Here is a 21969-nt window from a genome sequence, read left to right on the forward strand (position 1 = left end):
CTACCCAGAGGGTCGCGCGCGCCATCGGCGTGATGACGTAACCACGTCGCGAGCTCGAGCTCCGTCGTCATGGTGATGCTACCCATAGGGTCGCGCGCACCCTCGGCGTGATGACGTAACCACGTCGCGAGCTCGAGCTCCGTCATCATGGTGACGCTACCCATAGGGTCGCGCGCGTTCTCTGCGTGATGACGTAACCACGTCGCGAGCTCGAGCTCCGTCGTCATGGTGACGCTACCCATCGGGTCGCGCGCACCCTCGGCGTGATGACGTAACCACGTCGCGAGCTCGAGCTCCGTCGTCATGGTGACGCTACCCAGAGGGTCGCGTGCGTTCTCTACGTGATGACGTGCCCACGTCGCGAGCTCCGTCGTGACACTATCGACAGGGTCGCGTGCGCGCGCCGTCGACGTGATGACGCCACCGCGTCGCCCGCGCGCGAGGGCTCTCCGTCGCCCATGGTGACGTCTCCCGCATCCGGGCCCGTGCATTGTTCTTCCGCGTGACGTCACGCGCAGGAGTGGAGGTAAATAATGGCGTCGTGAGGGCCGCCCGTTCCATGGACCCCGCGCAATCCGTGGCATCGCGACGCCGCCGCCCGCAGTAGCCGCCCCGGATCGCGCGGAGCACGCCCCTCGCCGTGCCACGGTCACGTCCACGCGGATATTTCCTCCTCGCGACGCACTTAGGTGAGGAAAATCTGCGGTGAAAAAATCGCGATGCCCCACCGGCGAAGGAGACGGGCAGAGACGAGGCCGTTTTCCTCTCCCGTGACAGCAGCAGCAGCGAGTGTCGGCGAGTGTGCGGGCGGCTCGTGTCAGCGGCGAGTGTCGTCGGCGAGTGTGTCGGGGTGTCGCGTTTGAGTGTCAGGGTGAGCGCGTGTTTATTTGTGTGTCGGTACGAGCGTCGTCGGTGTGTGATGGAGTCTGCGCGGATGAGCGCCTTGTTGTGTGTTTGTGTCATTTTGTATATCCAGTGGATGGGTGTATTTGTGTCGATGTTTACGTGAGTTTGTGTGCCTTGGTGTGCGTCTGTGTGTGTGTGTTTGTGTTCGTGTGTATTTGTAGGCGTGTGTGTTTGTGTGTGTGCCTGTGTTTTTGTGTGTCTTTGTGTGAGTGTGTGTATAGCTCGCTTCATACGTTTGTTTTTGTGTGGTTGTATATTTTTGTGTGTATTCTGCCTATATGTTTATGCTCGTGTTTGTGTATTTTGTGTTTCCGTGATTCTGCGTGTCTTTATGTGTGTGTGTGTTTCTGCATGAGTGTATTTTACTCTCTATTAATGGGTGTGTATTTGATTGTGTTCCGTATAGTTGTGTGTTTTATGCCTTTGCGTCATCTGTTTTTGGCTGTGTGTCTGGGTGTATATATCTGCGTGTGTCTGTTTTCGTGGGAACTTAAACGCGCGTGTCTGTGTTTTTGTGTGTCTGTATCATATGTATGTTTATATGTCATTATTTCGCTGCTGTTTATGTGCACTTGCCTCCGTTTCTTTTTGGCACATCACAGTTTTGTCTCCGTGCGCGTGTCTCCGCTGTAGGAGACAGAGACATGGAGCTCAGGGTCGGTAACAAATACCGCCTTGGGCGCAAGATCGGAAGCGGTTCCTTTGGTGACATTTACCTGGGTGAGACACACACCCCAGAAGACATCACAACAGCCATCATCATCATCATCACAGTGTCACAGCCATCATCATCATCACAGTGTCACAGCCATCATCATCATCACAGTGTCACAGCCATCATCATCATCACAGTGACACAGCCATCATCATCATCACAGTGTCACAGCCACCATCATCATCACAGTGTCACAGCCACCATCATCATCACAGTGTCACAGCCATCATCATCATCACAGTGACACAGCCACCATCATCATCATCATCACAGTGTCACAGCCACCATCATCACAGTGTCACAGCCATCATCATCATCACAGTGTCACAGCCATCATCATCATCACAGTGTCACAGCCATCATCATCATCTTCACAGTGTCACAGCCATCATCATCATCACAGTGACACAGCCACCATCATCATCACAGTGTCACAGCCATCATCATCATCACAGTGTCACAGCCATCATCATCATCACAGTGTCACAGCCATCATCATCATCACAGTGTCACAGCCATCATCATCTTCACAGTGTCACAGCCATCATCATCATCACAGTGACACAGCCATCATCATCATCATCACAGTGTCACAGCCATCATCATCATCACAGTGTCACTGCCATCATCATCATCACAGTGTCACAGCCATCATCATCACAGTGACACAGCCATTATCATCATCACAGTGTCACAGCCATCATTATCATCACAGTGACACAGCCGTCATCACAGTGTCACAGCCACCATCATCACAGTGACACAGCCATCATCATCATCACAGTGACACAGCTATCATCATCATCACAGTGACACAGCCATCATCATCACAGTGTCACAGCCATCATCATCACAGTGTCACAGCCATCATCATCATCACAGTGTCACAGCCATCATCATCACAGTGACACAGCCATCATCATCATCACAGTGTCACAGCCATCATCATCATCACAGTGTCACAGCCATCATCATCTTCACAGTGTCACAGCCATCATCATCATCACAGTGACACAGCCACCATCATCATCACAGTGTCACAGCCACCATCATCACAGTGTCACAGCCATCATCATCATCACAGTGTCACAGCCATCATCATCATCACAGTGTCACAGCCATCATCATCTTCACAGTGTCACAGCCATCATCATCATCACAGTGACACAGCCATCATCATCATCATCACAGTGTCACAGCCATCATCATCACAGTGTCACTGCCATCATCATCATCACAGTGTCACAGCCATCATCATCACAGTGACACAGCCATTATCATCATCACAGTGTCACAGCCATCATTATCATCACAGTGACACAGCCGTCATCACAGTGTCACAGCCACCATCATCATCACAGTGACACAGCCATCATCATCATCACAGTGACACAGCTATCATCATCATCATCACAGTGACACAGCTATCATCATCATCACAGTGACACAGCCATCATCATCACAGTGACACAGCCATCATCATCATCATCACAGTGACACAGCCATCATCATCATCACAGTGACACAGCCATCATCATCACAGTGTCACAGCCATCATCATCATCACAGTGACACAGCCATCATCATCATCACAGTGTCACAATCATCATCATCATCATCACAGTGACACAGCCATCATCATCACAGTGTCACAGCCATCATCATCACAGTGACACAGCCATCATCATCACAGTGATACAGCCATCATCATCACAGTGACAGCCATCATCATCATCACAGTGACACAGCCATCATCATCACAGTGACAGCCATCATCATCATCACAGTGACACAGCCATCATCATCACAGTAACACAGCCATCATCATTATCACAGTGACAAAGCCATCATCATCACAGTGACACAGCCATCATCATCATCATCACAGTGACACATCATCATCATCACAGTGACACAGCCATCATCATCATCATCACAGTGTCACAGCCATCATCATCATCACAGTGTCACAGCCATCATCATCATCGTCACAGTGACACAGCCATCATCATCACCACAGTGACACAGCCATCATCATCATCACAGTGACACAGCCATCATCATCACAGTGACACAGCCATCATCATCATCACAGTGACACAGCCATCATCATCATCACAGTGACACAGCCATCATCATCATCACAGTGTCACAGCCATCATCATCATCACAGTGACACAGCCATCATCATCATCACAGTGTCACAGCCATCATCATCATCACAGTGACACAGCCATCATCATCACAGTGACACAGCCATCATCATCACAGTGACACAGCCATCATCATCACAGTGACACAGCCATCATCATCATCATCACAGTGACACAGCCATCATCATCATCACAGTGTCACAGCCATCATCATCATCACAGTGACACAGCCATCATCATCATCACAGTGTCACAATCATCATCATCATCATCACAGTGACACAGCCATCATCATCATCACAGTGTCACAGCCATCATCATCACAGTGACACAACCATCATCATCACAGTGACACAGCCATCATCATCACAGTGATACAGCCATCATCATCACAGTGACAGCCATCATCATCATCACAGTGACACAGCCATCATCATCACAGTGACAGCCATCATCATCATCACAGTGACACAGCCATCATCATCACAGTGACACAGCCATCATCATCATCACAGTGACAAAGCCATCATCATCACAGTGACACAGCCATCATCATCATTACAGTGACACATCATCATCATCACAGTGACACAGCCATCATCATCATCACAGTGTCACAGCCATCATCATCATCACAGTGTTACAGCCATCATCATCATCACAGTGTTACAGCCATCATCATCATCACAGTGTCACAGCCATCATCATCATCGTCACAGTGACACAGCCATCATCATCACCACAGTGACACAGCCATCATCATCATCACAGTGACACAGCCATCATCATCATCACAGTGACACAGCCATCATCATCACAGTGACACAGCCATCATCATCATCACAGTGACACAGCCATCATCATCATCACAGTGACACAGCCATCATCATCATCACAGTGACACAGCCATCATCATCATTACAGTGACACAGCCATCATCATCATCACAGTGACACAGCCATCATCATCATCACAGTGACACAGCCATCATCATCATCATCACAGTGTCACAGCCATCATCATCATCACAGTGACACAGCCATCATCATCATCACAGTGTCACAGCCATCATCATCATCACAGTGACACAGCCATCATCATCACAGTGACACAGCCATCATCATCATCACAGTGTCACAGACATCATCATCATCACAGTGACACAGCCATCATCATCATCATCACAGTGTCACAGCCATCATCATCATCATCACAGTGACACAGCCATCATCATCATCACAGTGACACAGCCATCATCATCATCATCACAGTGACACAGCCATCATCATCATCACAGTGACACAGCCATCATCATCATCACAGTGACACAGCCATCATCATCATCATCACAGTGACACAGCCATCATCATCATCATTATCACAGTGACACAGCCATCATCATCATCATCACAGTGACACAGCCATCATCATCATCACAGTGACACAGCCATCATCATCATCATCACAGTGACACAGCCATCATCATCATCACAGTGACACAGCCATCATCATCATCACAGTGACACAGCCATCATCATCATCACAGTGACACAGCCATCATCATCATCACAGTGTCACAGACATCATCATCATCAAAGTGTCACAGCCATCATCATTATCACAGTGTCACAGACATCATCATCACAGTGACACAATCATCATCACAGTGTCACAGCCATCATCATCACAGTGTCACAGCCATCATCATCATCACAGTGACATAGCCATCATCATCATCACAGTGACATAGCCATCATCATCACAGTGTCACAGCCATCATCATCATCACAGTGACATAGCCATCATCATCATTATCACAGTGACACAGCCATCATCATCATCACAGTGACATAGCCATCATCATCATTATCACAGTGACACAGCCATCATCATCATTACAGTGACACAGCCATCATCATCATCACAAGTGTCACAGACATCATCACACCGCAGTGAGACAATGATAGAACATTATAAAACAAAACGTATTTTTCACTAGAAACTATTTTTATTTTAGCAGGTAATGCCCACTGAGCTATACAGCTCTTTTCCAGGAGCGACCTGGCCACAAATAATAGTTCAAAGAAGTGGCTTATCACGTGGAACTTCTTTCGCACCGATACAGTCACAGAGTACAAACATCAACACGCCATGGTGACACAAACATCAACACGCCATGGTGACACAAACATCAACAGGCCATGGTGACACAAACATCAACACGCCATGGTGACACAAACATCAACAGGCCATAGTGACACAAACATCAACACACCACGATGACACAAACATCAACACACCATAGTGACACAAACATCAACACACCACGATGACACAAACATCAACACACCACAGTAACACAAACATCAACACGCTATGGTGACACAAACATCAACACGCCATGGTGACACAAACATCAACACAACATGGCGACACAAACATCAACACGCCATGGTGACAAATTATCATCACACGGGGTGACGCATTCAACAGGACACAGGCATCACCACAGTGACGTGTAATGGGGGTAGCAAAATGTTAACTCCCTTGCCTGGAATGCAGGAGGTCGTGGGTTCGATCCTGACTCTGATGCATGTATATTTGGAGTTTGCGTGTGTTTCTCCCCTTGGTCACGTGGATTTTTCTCCGGGTCCTCCGGTTCTTCTCTCCACATTTAGAATCAATGTGTGTTCACAGTATTTGGCTGCTGTACATTTCCACATTATAAGCCACTTCGTTGAGCTGTCATTTGTGGCCAGGTCGCTCAGTGGTGTTTACCTGGTAAAATACAAAAATTATAGAATGGATCGTCATCGTAGAACGCAGCGACACAACAACAACAACCGCCATTTGCCACTAAGTGGCGGTGACATCACCACGACGCTTGTGCCAGGCGATGTGCACCTTGAGGCCACGTGAAGTGTCGAACGCCCGCTGGCAGGAGGTCACGGGGCAGACCCAAGTGCCACGGGTCGACTGACTGAGATGACTGGCTGATGCACCACCTGTGCCCCCTACTGTGCCAACTTGCTGTGCTTTAGCCACCCGGCGCTCCGCTCGTTGTTGTGAGCGTCGCTCCTCCGCCCTCCGTTGTTATTGGAGGGCGACTGCCTCCAACTGCCCAGTATCGTCCTTCACGAGCCTCATCCACAGAGGCCGACACACACACGCACATCGGCACGACACAGACGACGGCGTGGACACGAGGCCGACACCAGTTGCCGGCCTCCACCGGGAGCAACAGCCATCCCCATGTGGCCCAAACATGTGGGCGGTGGGGGCTGCCCAGCCCAGGGTTCGTTACGTAAAGGGCAGGTCGCTCAGCTGGTCGGGCCGGTGCTGTCGCTACATTGCTTTGTGTTCTAATCCTTCTCGGGCGGGGGGGGGCCTTGCCGCTCTCTCATGCTTAAGTACGTGGTGAGTGGACTGCGTGTGTGTGGAGTGGCCCACGTTTGTGTGTGGAGTGGCTAACGTGTGTGTGTGGTCTGGCCCGTGCGTGCGTGTGGAATATCTTTTCCGTAAGGAGTGGTGGTAGCGCAGGGGTTGGTGCCCTGCAGGGGTTGGTGCCCTACGCTACAAACTAGGTGTCCTTAGGTGCTATTCCTGGCCATGGCTAACACCAGTGGATGAATATCTGAACTGGTCCCCGGTCCCAGGCTTCTCCTAGGTGTTACTCAGCCTTAAATTAGTACGTGGTGTGGTGTGTAAATATCAGCACTGGGGGAGACAAATTCGGCCTGGTCTGCCCACACCACCTCCTCTTGCGCCATGCTGGCGTTTACATGCCCTCGCCCCAACAGCTTATGCTACACTGGAATAATGATTGTGTTTGGAGTATCTTGGGTGGCGTGGTGTGAATTTTTCTATGTGTGTGTGGCATGGGAGAAGCCGTAGTGCAGCGGTTAACCCGGGTGACGATTATCTGCACCAATCCTGGGCCTCCCATAGGTCGACTCGGCCTCAAATGAGTACCTGGTGCGATGTGTAAACATCGCCACTAAGCGAGAGAAAGGCGGCCGGCCGCACGTTGTGCTGTCCGCTCACTCCATCGTGTGCCATGCCGGCCTTCATAGGTGCTACTCGCTAACAGCACTTGCCCCAATAGTCCGCTTCGGCTATACGGGGGATATTTGTCTTTTTGGCAACGACCTACACTGCAGCGGACCACCGTCCTCCACACGTTCCCTCTCGGCGGTAGCAGCAGCAGCAGCAGCAGGCGGCAATGTGGGGTGGGGGTCATTGGGCAGGGCTGCTAGGCGGGAGCTCTTCTCAGTAGGCTGCACTCAGGGACTCCGGTGGGGGGGGTGCACTCAACCTTATCTCACAGTGACGCAACCCTTGAACACAGATATCGACACGCAGTGCCACGAGCATCGAGCACCGACGCAACGTCAACGACACGCAAACAAGAGACGCAAATGGAGGACCCAAACATCAACACGGAGAGATGAAATTATAGAACACGGACACAACAATTGACATACAATGACACATCACAGTGTCATTGTATGTTTGTGTGTTGTGTTGAGTGGCGTGTGTGTGGCCCCTCCACACACTCGGCCTCAAATGAGTATCTGGTTTGGTGTGTAAACATTGCTACTGGGGAGACAAAGGGGGACGAACGTGGTGCTTTCCCCACCCACCCCCTCGTGTGCTGTTGCGGCCTTCATAAATGCTCGCTATCAACACTTGCTCCAACAGTCTGTTCAAGGCTATAAAGGGGGATCTTTGTCTTTTGTGTGTGTGTGTGAATGTGTAGTGGCCTGTGTGTATGTGTGTGTGGAGCAGGTGGCAATGTGAGTGGGGGGGTGATGGGACTAGGGTGGTAGGGGCAGCTCACCCGGGGACTCTGGGGTCGTGTGGCTGCACTCAGGGCTGAGCTGCTTGCTCTGTGGGGGGTTTCGCTATCGAGGAGTAAATTGACTCTGGAACGGGGATTGTGGGAGCACTGAGCTCACTGATCCCCTGTGCCGCTGTTATGGAAACGCTGTGATGAGAAACGTCACCCTCATTTGTTGTCATCATAACAATAATAATTGTAATAAATGTTTGCTATGAACAAGAGCCATTGCCCGAAACGTCGCCTGTTATGTGTTGTTTTCCTTTTAGGGTAGTGTTGGTCATGATGAAAGTGTTAGGTTTCTGTTCATGGTGCTTGCGCGCACCACTGCCAATACAGTTTAATTTAATTTAGGTGACTGCTAGGGATGTGTTGTTGATTTTCGGCATAACCTGCACAAAAAAATAAAAATCCAAATATAGCGTCGAGAAACCAAATTTCAGATGATCAGGAAAACGTCATTCTTTGGGCCTTTTCTGGAAATGTAACGACGTCGGAGCAAGTCACGGCGCATTCCCGACGTCCCGTGCAAGGTTTTCCCCATCTCACGTGGTGTGCTGCTTTGCCATTGGGAGACGTCACTTTTGTCAGCACAAAATTCAGGTTTAACCGGTACGTAGCGTATGTGATCTGAAAATCAGAAATTCTGATTTGAAAAAATGCAAATCGATTTTTTTCAAAAACCTGAACTCATCCACTGCTCATATCTGCATTGCTGCTTAAAACATTTTTATTTAATTTCATTCGTACACAGTATATGTAATTGTGTAATAAAGACAAATGTTTGTAACCCATGTCCAGCCACTGGTATTGAGGGTGTGTGGTGACTATTGAGGTGTGTGTTTCGTTGGGATGTACTGAATATTCGACTTCATGTTAAATCTTAGTTGAATTAAGATTATTTAAAAATATATATTTTCTAATTCAGCCTGTTATATTCAAATTAACTTTTATTTCAAATCATTTTTAAAATCACATTTTAATATTCTCACAGTCCCTGACCAGCACTCACGATTATTAAGGACCTTTATGATGGTAGGCAGGCCCGGGCAAAGCTGCATTTTCTGGGTGTCGTAGCCATTTATTTTTACCTTGGGGTACAACAGGGATGTCCTCTGGCCCCTACACTATTTAACATTTCTTGACCACGTAGTTTGAGAATTAATGGCTTTACCAGAGGAATTTACATCTGGTATAGATACAGTGGGAGGCTGATTGATGTCTCGGTGAGGTTGATGGATGGCTCCCTGTTGATGAACAATATTTTATTTATGTTGATGACTTGGTAATTGCTGCTCACTCTATAAAATGAGGTTGGAGGCTCTCCTACTGAACCTGGAGCTTGGTGACAATTGTGCCTCACAGCAATAAGTTCTTGGGTTCAACTCCTGACTGGGGAACCTTTCATTGTAGAGCCTGTATGTTCTCTCTCGGTTCTGTTATAGTTCCCTCCAGGTTCTCCGGTTTCTATCCGTAGCTAAAATAAAACTACATACGCTGTAACTAGTGTTGGCCGCATGACATCGCTAATGCTGAAAAATTACCTGTTAAATTACACAATTGGGATTGCACACAGCAGCAACATTGCTCCCGAGCGCGAAAAAAACACGACTGAAAAACGAGTGAGTCTGAATGGGTAAACAATCACAATTTATTATTATTGATAAACGGTTGGGGGGGGGGGTTTACTGTCATTCCCACCATGTGTTCGAACACTCCACCCCATCACGTCTCCCCGAGCACCGGCGTGGTTGTGGAGAGGGTGGAGGAGTTGCCGTGTCCCACATTCCCGTGTTGAATCGGCGGTGGCCACATGTACGCTTGGACTGGCCATAGGGCAGCAGTCCGGACAAATTCCCGGAGGGCCGGTCCATTCTGAGGGCCGGTGGACTGCTCTGTGTGGGGAAATGGCAAATGTGATTAGAATAAAAAAAATATATGTTATTACCTCTAATGTGTACGCTTCATTACTTATTTATGCTCTCAGTTGGCATCAAATCCCATATTTGGCAGCTACAAATATTCTTCCTCACCGGCCCATTTGTTTTTTGGGCCAGCCCCAATCGGCTAATGAGATCGCACGGCAAAATTACGCTAATACGTCGTCACATCCCACATCTAGCTACGAGTCCACAGTTTGTCGCACAACCCAATAAGAAAACATTGTCCATAGCCCGAATTTGAGCCCCGCTGTGCTTACAAATGTCTGGGCCGATTCTGAGGGCCAGTGGACCGGTCTGTCACTGGCTGCACGCGTTTGCCGCGTGCCCGGCGGGTGGCGTGCGCGGACGCTCGTCGGTAACTGGTGCGCGGGCTGGTCTCCTCTCCTCCTTGTTCGCAGGGACCAACATCGCCACGGGGGAGGAGGTGGCCATCAAGCTGGAGTGCGTGAAAACCAAGCACCCGCAGCTGCACATCGAGAGCAAGTTCTACAAGATGATGCAGGGTGGAGGTACACCACCCACAAAGACGAATATCCCCGTGTAGCCTTAATTTACTGTTGGGGCGAGTGCTGTTAGCGAGCACCTTTGAAGACTGGCATGGCACACGAAGGGGTTGGTGGCCAGCACCACACCGAACTGCCTTTCACTCCCCAATGGTGATGTTTGCACGTCGCACCAGGTATTCGTTTGAGGCCGAGGTAACCTAGGGGAGGCCCAGGACCAATTCAGATAATCGTCACTGGTGTTGACTTTTCCGGGTTCATAGCGCAGCGCGCTAACCGTTGCACTATGCTACCCACACCCTCGCATCTGCCCACACCCTTGCACCGCTCCACTCCCCTCCGCTCCCCACCCATTTCCACCCCACTACTCTCCACCCCCTCCACACCCATCCACTCTGCATCCGTCCCCAGTGGTCTCTGTTGGGCAACGCGACAGGAATCTCCGCCTGGCAATCGCGCTTTAACACAAAAGACCTCGGTGACGCGGATTGGATTATGACATCCTGCGCTGCAGCGTGACCTTGTTGCTGACAGGCTGTAGGAATACTAAAACGCAACTGGGACACAACAGCGTTGTTTTTAAGCAGACAGACAAATGTTGAGTAAGAATTCAGCAAGGGAGGGGGGAGTGCTCTGCCTCCTTTAGACCACCCACCCCACTCCTCACCCCCTATCCCCCCAACCCCCCTACCCCCCTACCCCGTCACTGCGGGGGCTGATGGCATTTGAGGCTGGGCTTGTTTTCAAACTCGCGTCAATCCCCGCAGCTGTGCGGCTGCCTCCCTGCCGCGCTTCAGCAGCGCAGGGCGTCTTGCTCTATGCAGCACACACAGGAGAAACGTGGACTTACCAACGCAAGGCCCCAACTCGATACCTAGGCCCTCCTGCCCTGTACAGCAGACGCAGGAAGAACGTGTACTTACCAACGCACGGGTCATGCGTGTTGCACCGGTCAACTGAACCCGACACTGGTCGCCCCTGAGCTGCACTGCCTGTCTCTCCGTTGCGTCCGTGGCTGTGTGTGTGTGTGCTCGTGTGTGTGTGTGCTCGTGTGTGTGTGTGTGTGCTCGTGTGTGTGTGTGCTCGTGTGTGTGTGTGTGCTCGTGTGTGTGTGTGTGCTCGTGTGTGTGTGTGTGCTCGTGTGTGTGTGCTCGTGTGTGCGCGTGTTCTCGTGGGGAGCAGTGGCGTAGTGGTTAGCACGCTGCGCTATGAGACCGGTGGCCCAAGTTCGATTACTGCTCACGGCCAACATCGGTGACAATTTTACTGACCGGTCCTGGGCTTCCCCTAGGTCAACTCGGCCTCAATTGAGTACCTTGTGTGATGTGTAAACATCACCACTCGGGAGAAAAAGGCGACCAGGTGTGGTGATGGCCACCCACCCCCTTTGTGTGTCGTGCCGGCCTCCATAGGTGTTAAGGCTTTACAGGGCATCTTTTTATTTGTGTACGCGCAGGAGTCGTGGTGTAGTGGTTGATCCGCTGCACTGTGAACCGGGCGACATGGTTTCATTTCTAGCCACGGTTGACATCAGTTACAAGTGGTGTCCGAACCCATGCTGGGCATCCCTAAAGCCAACTCAGCTTCAAATGAGTACCCAATGTGGTGTGTAAACATCTGCACTTGGGAGAAAAAAGCGCTCTCGTTGTGATGCGTGATCCTGGCCATACCATTCTGGCCTTAATGGGTGCTCGCTAACAGCATGTTATCCAACAGTCTTAAAGACTAAAAACAGGGTGTCGTTGACTTTGTGTGTGTGTGTGCCACAGTGGGAATCCCCACTATCAAGTGGTGCGGTGCGGAGGGCGACTATAACGTGATGGTAATGGAGCTGCTGGGGCCCAGCCTGGAGGACCTCTTCAACTTCTGCTCCCGCAAGTTCAGCCTCAAGACTGTGCTGCTGCTCGCCGACCAGATGGTGGGTGCCTCTCTCCCTCACAGGGGCTCCCCACCGTTAAAACTAAACTAGACTTGTTTTTGATGACGTAAGGCCCACTGAGCTATGTGTAGCTCTTTTTCAGAAGTGACCAGGCCATCACGAAGCGGCTTATTATTACGTGGACATTTATAGCAGCCAAATACTCTGAACGGACGTTGATTCTAAATGTGGAGGGAAGGACCTAGAGGCAAAATCCACGCGACCATGGGGAGAGAAACACGCAAACTCTAAATATACAGGCGTCAGTGTAGGGATCGAACCCACAACTTCCTGCATACCAGGCGAGGGAGTTAACATCTCCGTCCAAACCCCTCACCGCCTCCACTGGGGCCCGTTGCCCCCTCCCTGACGCCGTCGCAGTCCTCGGCGCACACTGAGCAAGTTCCATTCGTTCTGTGCGCGAGCAGATCAGTCGCATCGAGTACATCCACTCGAAGAACTTCATCCACCGCGACATCAAACCCGACAACTTCCTCATGGGGCTGGGCAAGAAGGGGAACCTCGTCTACATCATCGACTTCGGCCTGGCCAAGAAGTACCGTGACGCGCGCACGCACCAGCACATTCCCTACCGCGAGAACAAGAACCTGACGGGCACGGCGCGCTACGCCTCCATCAACACCCACCTCGGCATAGGTACGACATCGACATCCATCTGTCAACACTCACCTGGTCATAGGTACAACAACGACATCATACATCAACATTCACATGGTCACAGGTACGACACTCTACCTCCATCATCCATCAACATTTCGATTTAAAGCTTTCGTGACTGCAGGGATTCATATTCTTGGATTTTTCGGTAAAGTCACGTAGAAGGGAAATAATAAAATAATAAAAATAACACATAAAATTCTCACGACGTTTCGGCCACAACACAAGCAGACGACCTCAGGTGAGGGCCCTGACCCGCCATGGCCGTTCCGTTTTGCGCCACAGAGCAGAGCCGGCGGGACGACCTGGAGTCCCTGGGCTATGTGCTCATGTACTTCAACCTGGGCTCACTGCCCTGGCAGGGCCTCAAGGCGGCCACCAAGCGCCAAAAGTACGAGCGCATCAGCGAGAAGAAGATGTCCACGCCCATCGAGGTGCTCTGCAAGGGATACCCCTGTGAGTGACGCGCTGCCGTGGGCCGCAGCAGTGGCCACGGTGCTGACGGTGGCTGTGGCTGTTGCGACGGCGGCGGCTGTTGTGGTGGTGGCGGTGGTCGCGGTGGTGTTTTGCTAAGTGCCTCTGCGATTAAAACGCACATTTTTACATGCGTGGTTTACATGCAGATGTAAACACCGCTACGTTTGATCTTTCTCATGGTTGTAAGCGGAGGGGTTGACTGTTCTTTGTTTTAAATTAGACCAACATTGCCCACGCATGTGAATTGGATGACACGGCTCAGGGTGGAGGGTGGTTGGTGGAGGAGGTGTGATGTCACCACCGTGCACTTGCCCGCGCGTTCTAGCCATCCAGCAGAACTTTAAAATATAAAAGGACTTCAAAAGCTGTCATCGATACACACACTGCTCTGTTGGCCAGTTGTGTGTCTGACAAGATACCTCCAAATCTCAAAATACCTGTTGAACCTTGACCTTTGCTTTTATCAAAGTAATTAAGTTCAAACATTTCCTGAATTAGACCTGTGAAAGATTAAACCCAATGATAAAAGATAGTGGACGATAGGCATGTGACAATTATTCATGCAATGATTGGTCATTATTCAAAACAGAATCAATTATAATATTGCAACGTGGCGAATGTGAAATCCGTATTGGCTGCAGATGTAAATAACTAAATCCATTAAACAGCCTGATGCGCGTATTGTGACCATGAGAATTGACGCTTACCCGATGAAGCTGTGATGCATCGTTACACACCTCGTGTTACCCTAGCCCTAGTCGCGCCACGGTTGCCGCCCCCTCCACTCCCGCATCGAGCTGCGTGTGACCCCCCCCCCCCCACTCCTGCACGCGGAGCTGCGTATGACTGTGCCGTCCCCCCCCCCTGCTCCCGCGTCGAGCTGCGTGTGACTGTTTGCAGCCTGCCACTCCATCCCACGGAGCTGCGTGTGACTGTGTGCCATCCCCCCCCTGCTCCCGCGTCGAGCTGCGTGTGACTGTGTGCAGCCTGCCACTCCATCCCACGGAGCTGCGTGTGACTGTGTGCCATCCCCCCCCCTGCTCCCGCGTCGAGCTGCGTGTGACTGTGTGCTGTCCCCCCCCCCTCCTGACTCCCGCGTCGAGCTGCGTGTGACTGTGTGCCGTCCCCCCCCCCCTGCTCCCGCGTCGAGCTGCGTGTGACTGTGCCGCCCCATGCCCACCCGCCCCCCGCCGTCCCCGCAGCCGAGTTTGCGACGTACCTCAACTTCTGCCGCTCGCTGCGATTCGACGACAAGCCCGACTACTCGTACCTGCGGCAGCTCTTCCGCAACCTCTTCCACCGGCAGGGCTTCTCCTACGACTATGTGTTCGACTGGAACATGCTCAAGTTTGTGAGTGCAGGCGCGTTTGCGTGTCTCAACCCGGCTGCGCCGCAGCGCGCACCGCAGTGGTTGACGAGACGGCGCTCACTGATTGGTTCCTCCAGTTACTCGCTCGCCGGCGAGCAGACGCCTCCTTGTACTATAGGCGCTCAATAACATCACTTTGCCCAAGTATCCCTAAAATGTATTCTGGTTAATGAAGGACTTTTGTATTTTGTAATTGATAAACGCTGAGGATGCGCTCGTATTGATCAAAATAATTTCCCATGTTCCCAAAAATATATTTAGGCTCAAACCACAAACTGGAAGTGGTGTCACTAACACGACTTCACATCCGTGGTTTTCCCACCAAGAATGGTGGTACGTGGCTTTGGGTGATGTCACTTTTGATAGCATGTGGACTACGGTGCCACTCTGTATGTTGAACGTACGTAGCCAACATCGCTAATCGGAGGTGCGGAGGAAGTACAACAAAACTAAAACACAAAAAGCAGTTCTCAAGAAGTTAGTTTTCAATCGAGATGATTTATAAGTGCACGGCTGCAGTGGCTTTTTCATATCGGAAGGAAGAGCGTTCTAGACAGCCATAGAAGCACACCTGAAAGCGCGAGATGCGGTGCCCGTCTTTGTTCGATGGTTTTCTAAAAGCCACTGCGAGGATGACCAGAGTTTGCGTGATGGTTTATGTTCCTTGACGAGATTTTTTTAATGATTTATATCTATTGCGGTTTAATAATGTTTGTTGTTTATGCGCAACATTTTTTACATTTAATGGTGAAGTTAAAATAGTAATTTGTGTGAAATTAGTGGAACGGATTTCTAAACAGTGTTGAACCAGTGTGGAACGGGTGTGGAACGAGTGTGGAACGGGTGTGGAACGGGTGTGGAACGGGTGTGGAACGGGTGTGGGAACGGGTGTAGAACGGGTGTGGAACGGGTGTGGAACGGGTGTGGAACGGGTGCGGAACGGGTGCGGAACGGGTGCGGAACGGGTGCGGAACGGGTGCGGAACGGGTGCGGAACGGGTGTGGGAACTGGTGCGGAACGGGTGTGGAACGGGTCTGAAACGGGTGCGGAACGGGTGCGGAACGGGTGCGGAACGGGTGTGGGAACGGGTGTGGGAACGGGTGCGGAACGGGTGCGGAACGGGTGTGGAACGGGTCTGGAACGGGTGTGGAACTGGTGTGGGAACGGGTGTGGGAACGGGTCTGAAACGGGTGTGGAACGGGTGTGGAACGGGTGTGGAACGGGTGCGGAACGGGTGCGGAACGGGTGCGGAACGGGTGTGGGAACTGGTGCGGAACGGGTGTGGAACGGGTCTGAAACGGGTGCGGAACGGGTGCGGAACGGGTGCGGAACGGGTGTGGGAACGGGTGTGGGAACGGGTGCGGAACGGGTGCGGAACGGGTGTGGAACGGGTCTGGAACGGGTGTGGAACTGGTGTGGGAACGGGTGTGGGAACGGGTCTGAAACGGGTGTGGAACGGGTGTGGAACGGGTGTGGAACGGGTGTGGAACGGGTGTGGAACGGGTGCGGAACGGGTCTGAAACGGGTCTGAAACGGGTGTGGAACGGGTGCGGAACGGGTGCGGAACGGGTGCGGAACGGGTGCGGAACGGGTGCGGAACGGGTGCGGAACGGGTGCGGAACGGGTGCGGAACGGGTGCGGAACGGGTGCGGAACGGGTGCGGAACGGGTGTGGGAACGGGTGTGGGAACGGGTCTGAAACGGGTCTGAAACGGGTCTGAAACGGGTGTGGAACGGGTGTGGAACGGGTGCGGAACGGGTGCGGAACGGGTGCGGAACGGGTGCGGAACGGGTGCGGAACGGGTGCGGAACGGGTGCGGAACGGGTGCGGAACGGGTGCGGAACGGGTGTGGAACGGGTGTGGAACGGGTGTAGAACCGGTGTAGAACCGGTGTAGAACCGGTGTAGAACCGGTGTAGAACCGGTGTAGAACCGGTGTAGAACCGGTGTAGAACCGGTGTAGAACCGGTGTAGAACCGGTGTGGAACCGGTGTGGAACTGTCTGCGCACCCGGGTGTGAGTCAAGCTCGTGCGAGGAGCCTGCGTTACCGTCTCCGCTGTGTTGCAGGGTGGGGGCCGCAGCCACGAGGAGGCGGAGCGTGAGCGCCGTGAGCGGGAGCGCGAGGAGCGCATGCAGCGTGCGGTGCCCGCGAGGGCGGCGCCCAGCGCGCCCGGCCCGCGTGGCCGCAGCACCCAGGACGCCGTGACGCCCGTGTCGCCGGGACCACAGACGAGTGCGTGAGGGGCCACGGGGGGGAGCACGGGGGGGCACGGGTGGCATGGGCACGCGGAGGGGATAGGGGGGGTCACGAGGTGCACGGGGGGGCCACCGTGTTTACGAGGGAGGCACGGGGACACGGGAGACGTGGAGACACAGAGATGTGGGAGGGGGAATGTGAACACGATGGTGTTGGGTCATGGGTACATGGACAAAATAGGGACACATGGGGACATTGAAATATGGAAACATAGAGACCCGGGGACACAGGGACACAGATATATGGGGACATGGGGCCATTTGCACACAATGGCACTTGTAGACAATGGCATTTGGACACGGACATGGTGACACGTGGCTGATTGGGAGTGATGAGTGAGTTGAGTGGGTAGGGGAGTATCTGTAAATGGAGTCAGGCGAGACAAATCGATCGTGAGTCGGCAAGTAGGTGGTGAATGCATGCGTGTTGAGTGAATGTGAGGAACGGGTGGTGACAACTGGACATCTGTGAAAAGAGCTTCATAGCTCATCGGATTTTGATTCTGACTGGTGGGGGGGTGGTGAATGCATGCGACATGGTAAAATCGGTGCTATGCGTACCCCCCCACCCCCCCCCCGTAGCGAATACATCCCCGCGGCCGCTATCGCGGACGGAGCGCGAGCGCCGCGTGTGCATGAGGCTTCACCGTGGGGCCCCCGCCAACGTATCCTCGTCCGACCTCACCGCTCGGCCCGAGATGACGCGCATGTCCACCTCACAGGTGGGGAGGCCACGCTCGTGTTCGCTCGCGACGTTGTGCCCTCGTACATTCACTCGCAGCGTTGTCCACGCGTACGTTCACTCGCAACGTTCACTCACGTCCACTCTCAATGTTGTCCACTTGCAATGTGTCCACTCGTACATTCACTCGCAATGTCGTCCACTTGGAACGTCGTCTGCTCGCAACCTCGTCCACTCGCAACGTCATTCACTCGCTCGCACACCAGCTTGGACACGTGTGCTCGACGTGTTCACTCGCGACTCAACGTCGTTATCTCATGGGTGAGTACTGCGGGGGTGCGATGACCGTACGGTACGCGCTGTTGCAGCTGACGGCACGTACCGGAGGCCGGTTTTGCGCAGGCGTCGTCTGTGTTTGAAAAGGTTGCTCGCAAGTTGCTTAAAATGCAGAGCAGTCATCCCCCACTACTACTGCTACTCCTGTGAAAATCTGGCAGGCCACTCCTGAGTCTTTTGGACTCAATGAGGATTTCCTGGGTAAATGAGTGAAGTTCACTCCCACGTTATGTCACGCGAACCCGCATATTTACTCGCGCTCGCATTCACTCACATTAATTCACACTGACGTTCACTCGCGTTCACACACACTCGCGTTCACTCACATTCGCCTCAACTGGCACTGGTGCTCAGGTTCACTCACACTCGCGTTTACACACACTCGTGTTCACTCACATTCGCGTGCCCGCACCCTCGAACACGGAAAGCTCGCTCTCCACCGCTGATGTCCCTGTGCTCCCGGCCACGTTGGTTGCCGTGTGAGTGTGAAGGCCTCGGTTAAACGCCCTCTCACGGGCGACTCCTCCCCGTGTCTCCGTGCTCTCGCCACAGACGAGCATTCCCTTTGACCACCACGGCAAGTAGGCCTTCCTCCCACTACTGGTCGTTTTGAGCGTGGTGAGTCATGCGAAACGGATCGCCTCTATACAGCGTACCACACATCCCCTCTCTCCCTGTACCACACATCCCCTCTCTCCCTGTACCACACATCTCCTGCCTCTATCCTCATACCACGCATCATGTTGTCAACATGCTCCTGTGTTGCCTAGTGTTGCTTCGTTTAACCGGAGTGACGGGCCCTAACCTGCATTACCAAACTATGCAAATGTTTAGCTTAACTCGGTGTAATTTTTTCCCAAACTATTTTATTTTACGGATTTTTTAAAAGTACTTTAACCAAGCTAACAAATGTGCTGATTTGCACAGAAGTGTTGTGACCTGCAGTGTTCCAATGGTGGTTGAGCGTGACAGATGAGATGAGACTGTCTTGTAGACCAAGTTTTCAGCACGGGAGGAGGGAATCTGAGCGAAGTTTACGTGGACGCTGACTAACCACGATAGTGGCGATAGCAGAGCGATTACTGAACCTGGTTACACTCGACAAACGTTAAACGTTACCCGTGTTACGTGCCTCGCCTGCTTGCGTGTGCGTGCGTGTGCGTGTGCGTGCATGCGTGCTCGTGTGCTCGTGTGTGTGCTTCGCAGTTTGGTCCCGCGCTCTATCGGGGCCAAGGCCTGAAGAGGTGACCGGGCCCCCTGAACCTCTGCGCACGCACGTGATGACGAGGCGCCAGCCCCACCTCCTCCTCCTCCTCGCCCCTCGGGGAGTGGACCGAGACCAACAGCGGATTGGGGCGGGCCTGTTTGGCGTTGTGGCGGCGTACGTTGGAGTATCCAAGCGGGGAGGGTGCTTAGTGATCGTGTGTATGTCCTTCACAGGTGTATTACGCCGTTTTGTTTTCCCGTCTGGTGTTGAGAGTGAGGCCGTGCAGAGCCCCCAGTGTCGTAGGCAGCCACGTCGAGCAGGGTGCGAGCCTCTGCAGCTCCTTCTGTCTGTACGATGCTTCTCCAGCAGTCACAGTAGTGCTCTAGACCTGCAGTGCTTTCTATGCAGTGTAAATAGCTTTCTTTCTTTTTTTATTATGACTTTCCAAATCGCTGTGTTCAAGAGGACCCACTAGAGTGGCGAAGCCGTAGCTGTCGTGTGGTGTAGCTGTAGTCCAAGGCGGTGGTTTTTCATGTAGCCCAAGTAGACTTGGTTATCGTTGTGACGAGGGGAACAAGCGTTAGTTACATCACGTGACAATTGATTCTGAATAAAACCCCTGTGCTCTGATGGTTTTTATAAATGTAACCAGGGAGTGCACCCACCGCTCTTATCACGCCCCCTGCCCCCTCCCCTCAGATCCCTCCCCCTGCCCCTCTGACCCCTCCCCCTCTGATCCCTCCTCCCTGCCCCTCTGATCACCCCCCCCTATCCCTCTGACCCCTCCCGCCTGCCCCTCTGACCCCTCCTCCCTGCCCCTCTGATCACTCCCCCCTATCCCTCTGATCACTCCCCCTGCCCCTCTGACCCCTGCCCCTCTAACCCCTCCCCCCTATCCCTCTGATCACTCCCCCCTGCCCCTCTGACCCCTCCCCCCTGCCCCTCTGACCCCTCCCCCCTATCCCTCTAATCCCTGCCCCCTGCCCCTCTGATCACTCCCCTCTATCCCTCTAATCCCTGCCCCCTGTCCCATCGATCCCTATCCCTCTAATCCCTGCCCCCTGCCCCTCTGATCCCTCCCCCTCCGATCGCTCCTTCTGCCTCCCAGCCCTGCCCTCCTGCGCTGCCTGCTGCCCCGTGCGATGCTGCCCTCGTTTGTTTTACTTCCCCCCCCGACCCCCCTCCCCTGCTCGTGTCTCCCTCCCTTCAAAGTCGTCACGTCTGTCCGTTAGTAGCTGTGTTCCGCACTAGTCCAAATGGCTCGCCGTTTTATTTGTTTTTATTTACGTAACTTATTTAATAAATTACCCTCGCTCCAGCCCCGTTTTTACTCCCACAGCTGTGAACAGACCCCCCCCCCACACACCCCATCCTTGCTTCATGTTAGCAGATCCGCTGGGAGCCCCCGTCCCCCCGTATCCGGACATCTGTGAAAAGGAGCTTGGTAACGCATCGGATTCCTCCGGTCGAAATAAAGATTCTTGATTCTGAACCGTGAGGCATGGCGGGGGGGGGAGCTGCGCGGGTAACGTGTCGGAGTCACGTGACCTTCGAGAGGCAGTTGCGCATTTGCAATCGCCGAGTCAACACGTGCTGCCCCCCCGCTGCCCCCCACTGCCCCTCCCTGCCCCTCCCTACCCCCCTTACCGTTGCACACCACCTCCCCCAACTCTCCATCGTGTACAGTTCACTGCGACCCAAATCAGAACCCCCTCCTCCACCCTCTCACTGCTTTTGCAGCCTCCGTTTTTTGATTGTTGCATGTACAGCCACTTTTAGTAACATTTTGTGTAATGTCATTATTATTATTTACTATTTGTAATTGAAATGTATTTGTGTACGCAATACTTGTAAATAAAAAGGACTGCACATAATATGTCTGGCATGTGTGTGTGTGTGTGTTGAACTTTCGCGCCGTACGTAGTAGCCAACCGTGCTAATCGGGTGTCATGTCGCGTACATTGGTAAGCGTACACACTGATTTTG

The 21969-nt window shown here is 52.6% G+C and overlaps 1 protein-coding gene across 2 annotated transcripts; it reads left to right on the forward strand.

The window, feature by feature from the left end:
- Window positions 1–1520: 1520 nt before the first annotated feature.
- LOC144932677 (casein kinase I) lies at window positions 1521–20753 on the forward strand. 2 transcript variants are annotated; one of them, XM_078856998.1, is made up of 10 exons: window positions 1521–1626; window positions 10956–11066; window positions 12830–12978; window positions 13407–13635; window positions 13942–14112; window positions 15336–15484; window positions 17570–17735; window positions 18341–18480; window positions 19329–19394; window positions 19983–20753. In XM_078856998.1, the coding sequence occupies exons 1-9, from the start codon at window positions 1551–1553 to the stop codon at window positions 19359–19361; spliced, it is 1224 nt and encodes a 407-aa protein (XP_078713124.1). In that variant the 5' UTR covers window positions 1521–1550; the 3' UTR covers window positions 19362–19394; window positions 19983–20753. The 2 variants fall into 2 exon arrangements, with proteins under 2 accessions (XP_078713124.1, XP_078713123.1); XM_078856997.1 differs by lacking the exon at window positions 19329–19394.
- Window positions 20754–21969: the final 1216 nt, after the last annotated feature.

Source organism: Lampetra fluviatilis, chromosome 5 (genome assembly GCF_964198595.1).
Source record: "Lampetra fluviatilis chromosome 5, kcLamFluv1.1, whole genome shotgun sequence".
In the NCBI taxonomy this organism is placed as follows: domain Eukaryota; kingdom Metazoa; phylum Chordata; class Hyperoartia; order Petromyzontiformes; family Petromyzontidae; genus Lampetra; species Lampetra fluviatilis.

What these genes read in the sequence shown, in the direction of transcription:
- LOC144932677 (XM_078856997.1), top strand. Translation starts at nt 1,551, where the DNA reads ATGGAGCTCAGGGTCGGTAACAAATACCGCCTTGGGCGCAAGATCGGA. An exon ending in CTTTGGTGACATTTACCTGG is followed by an intron (nt 1,627 to 10,955) that starts GTGAGACACACA and finishes CCTTGTTCGCAG; the next exon opens with GGACCAACATCGCCACGGGG. An exon ending in GCTCTGCAAGGGATACCCCT is followed by an intron (nt 14,113 to 15,335) that starts GTGAGTGACGCG and finishes CCGTCCCCGCAG; the next exon opens with CCGAGTTTGCGACGTACCTC.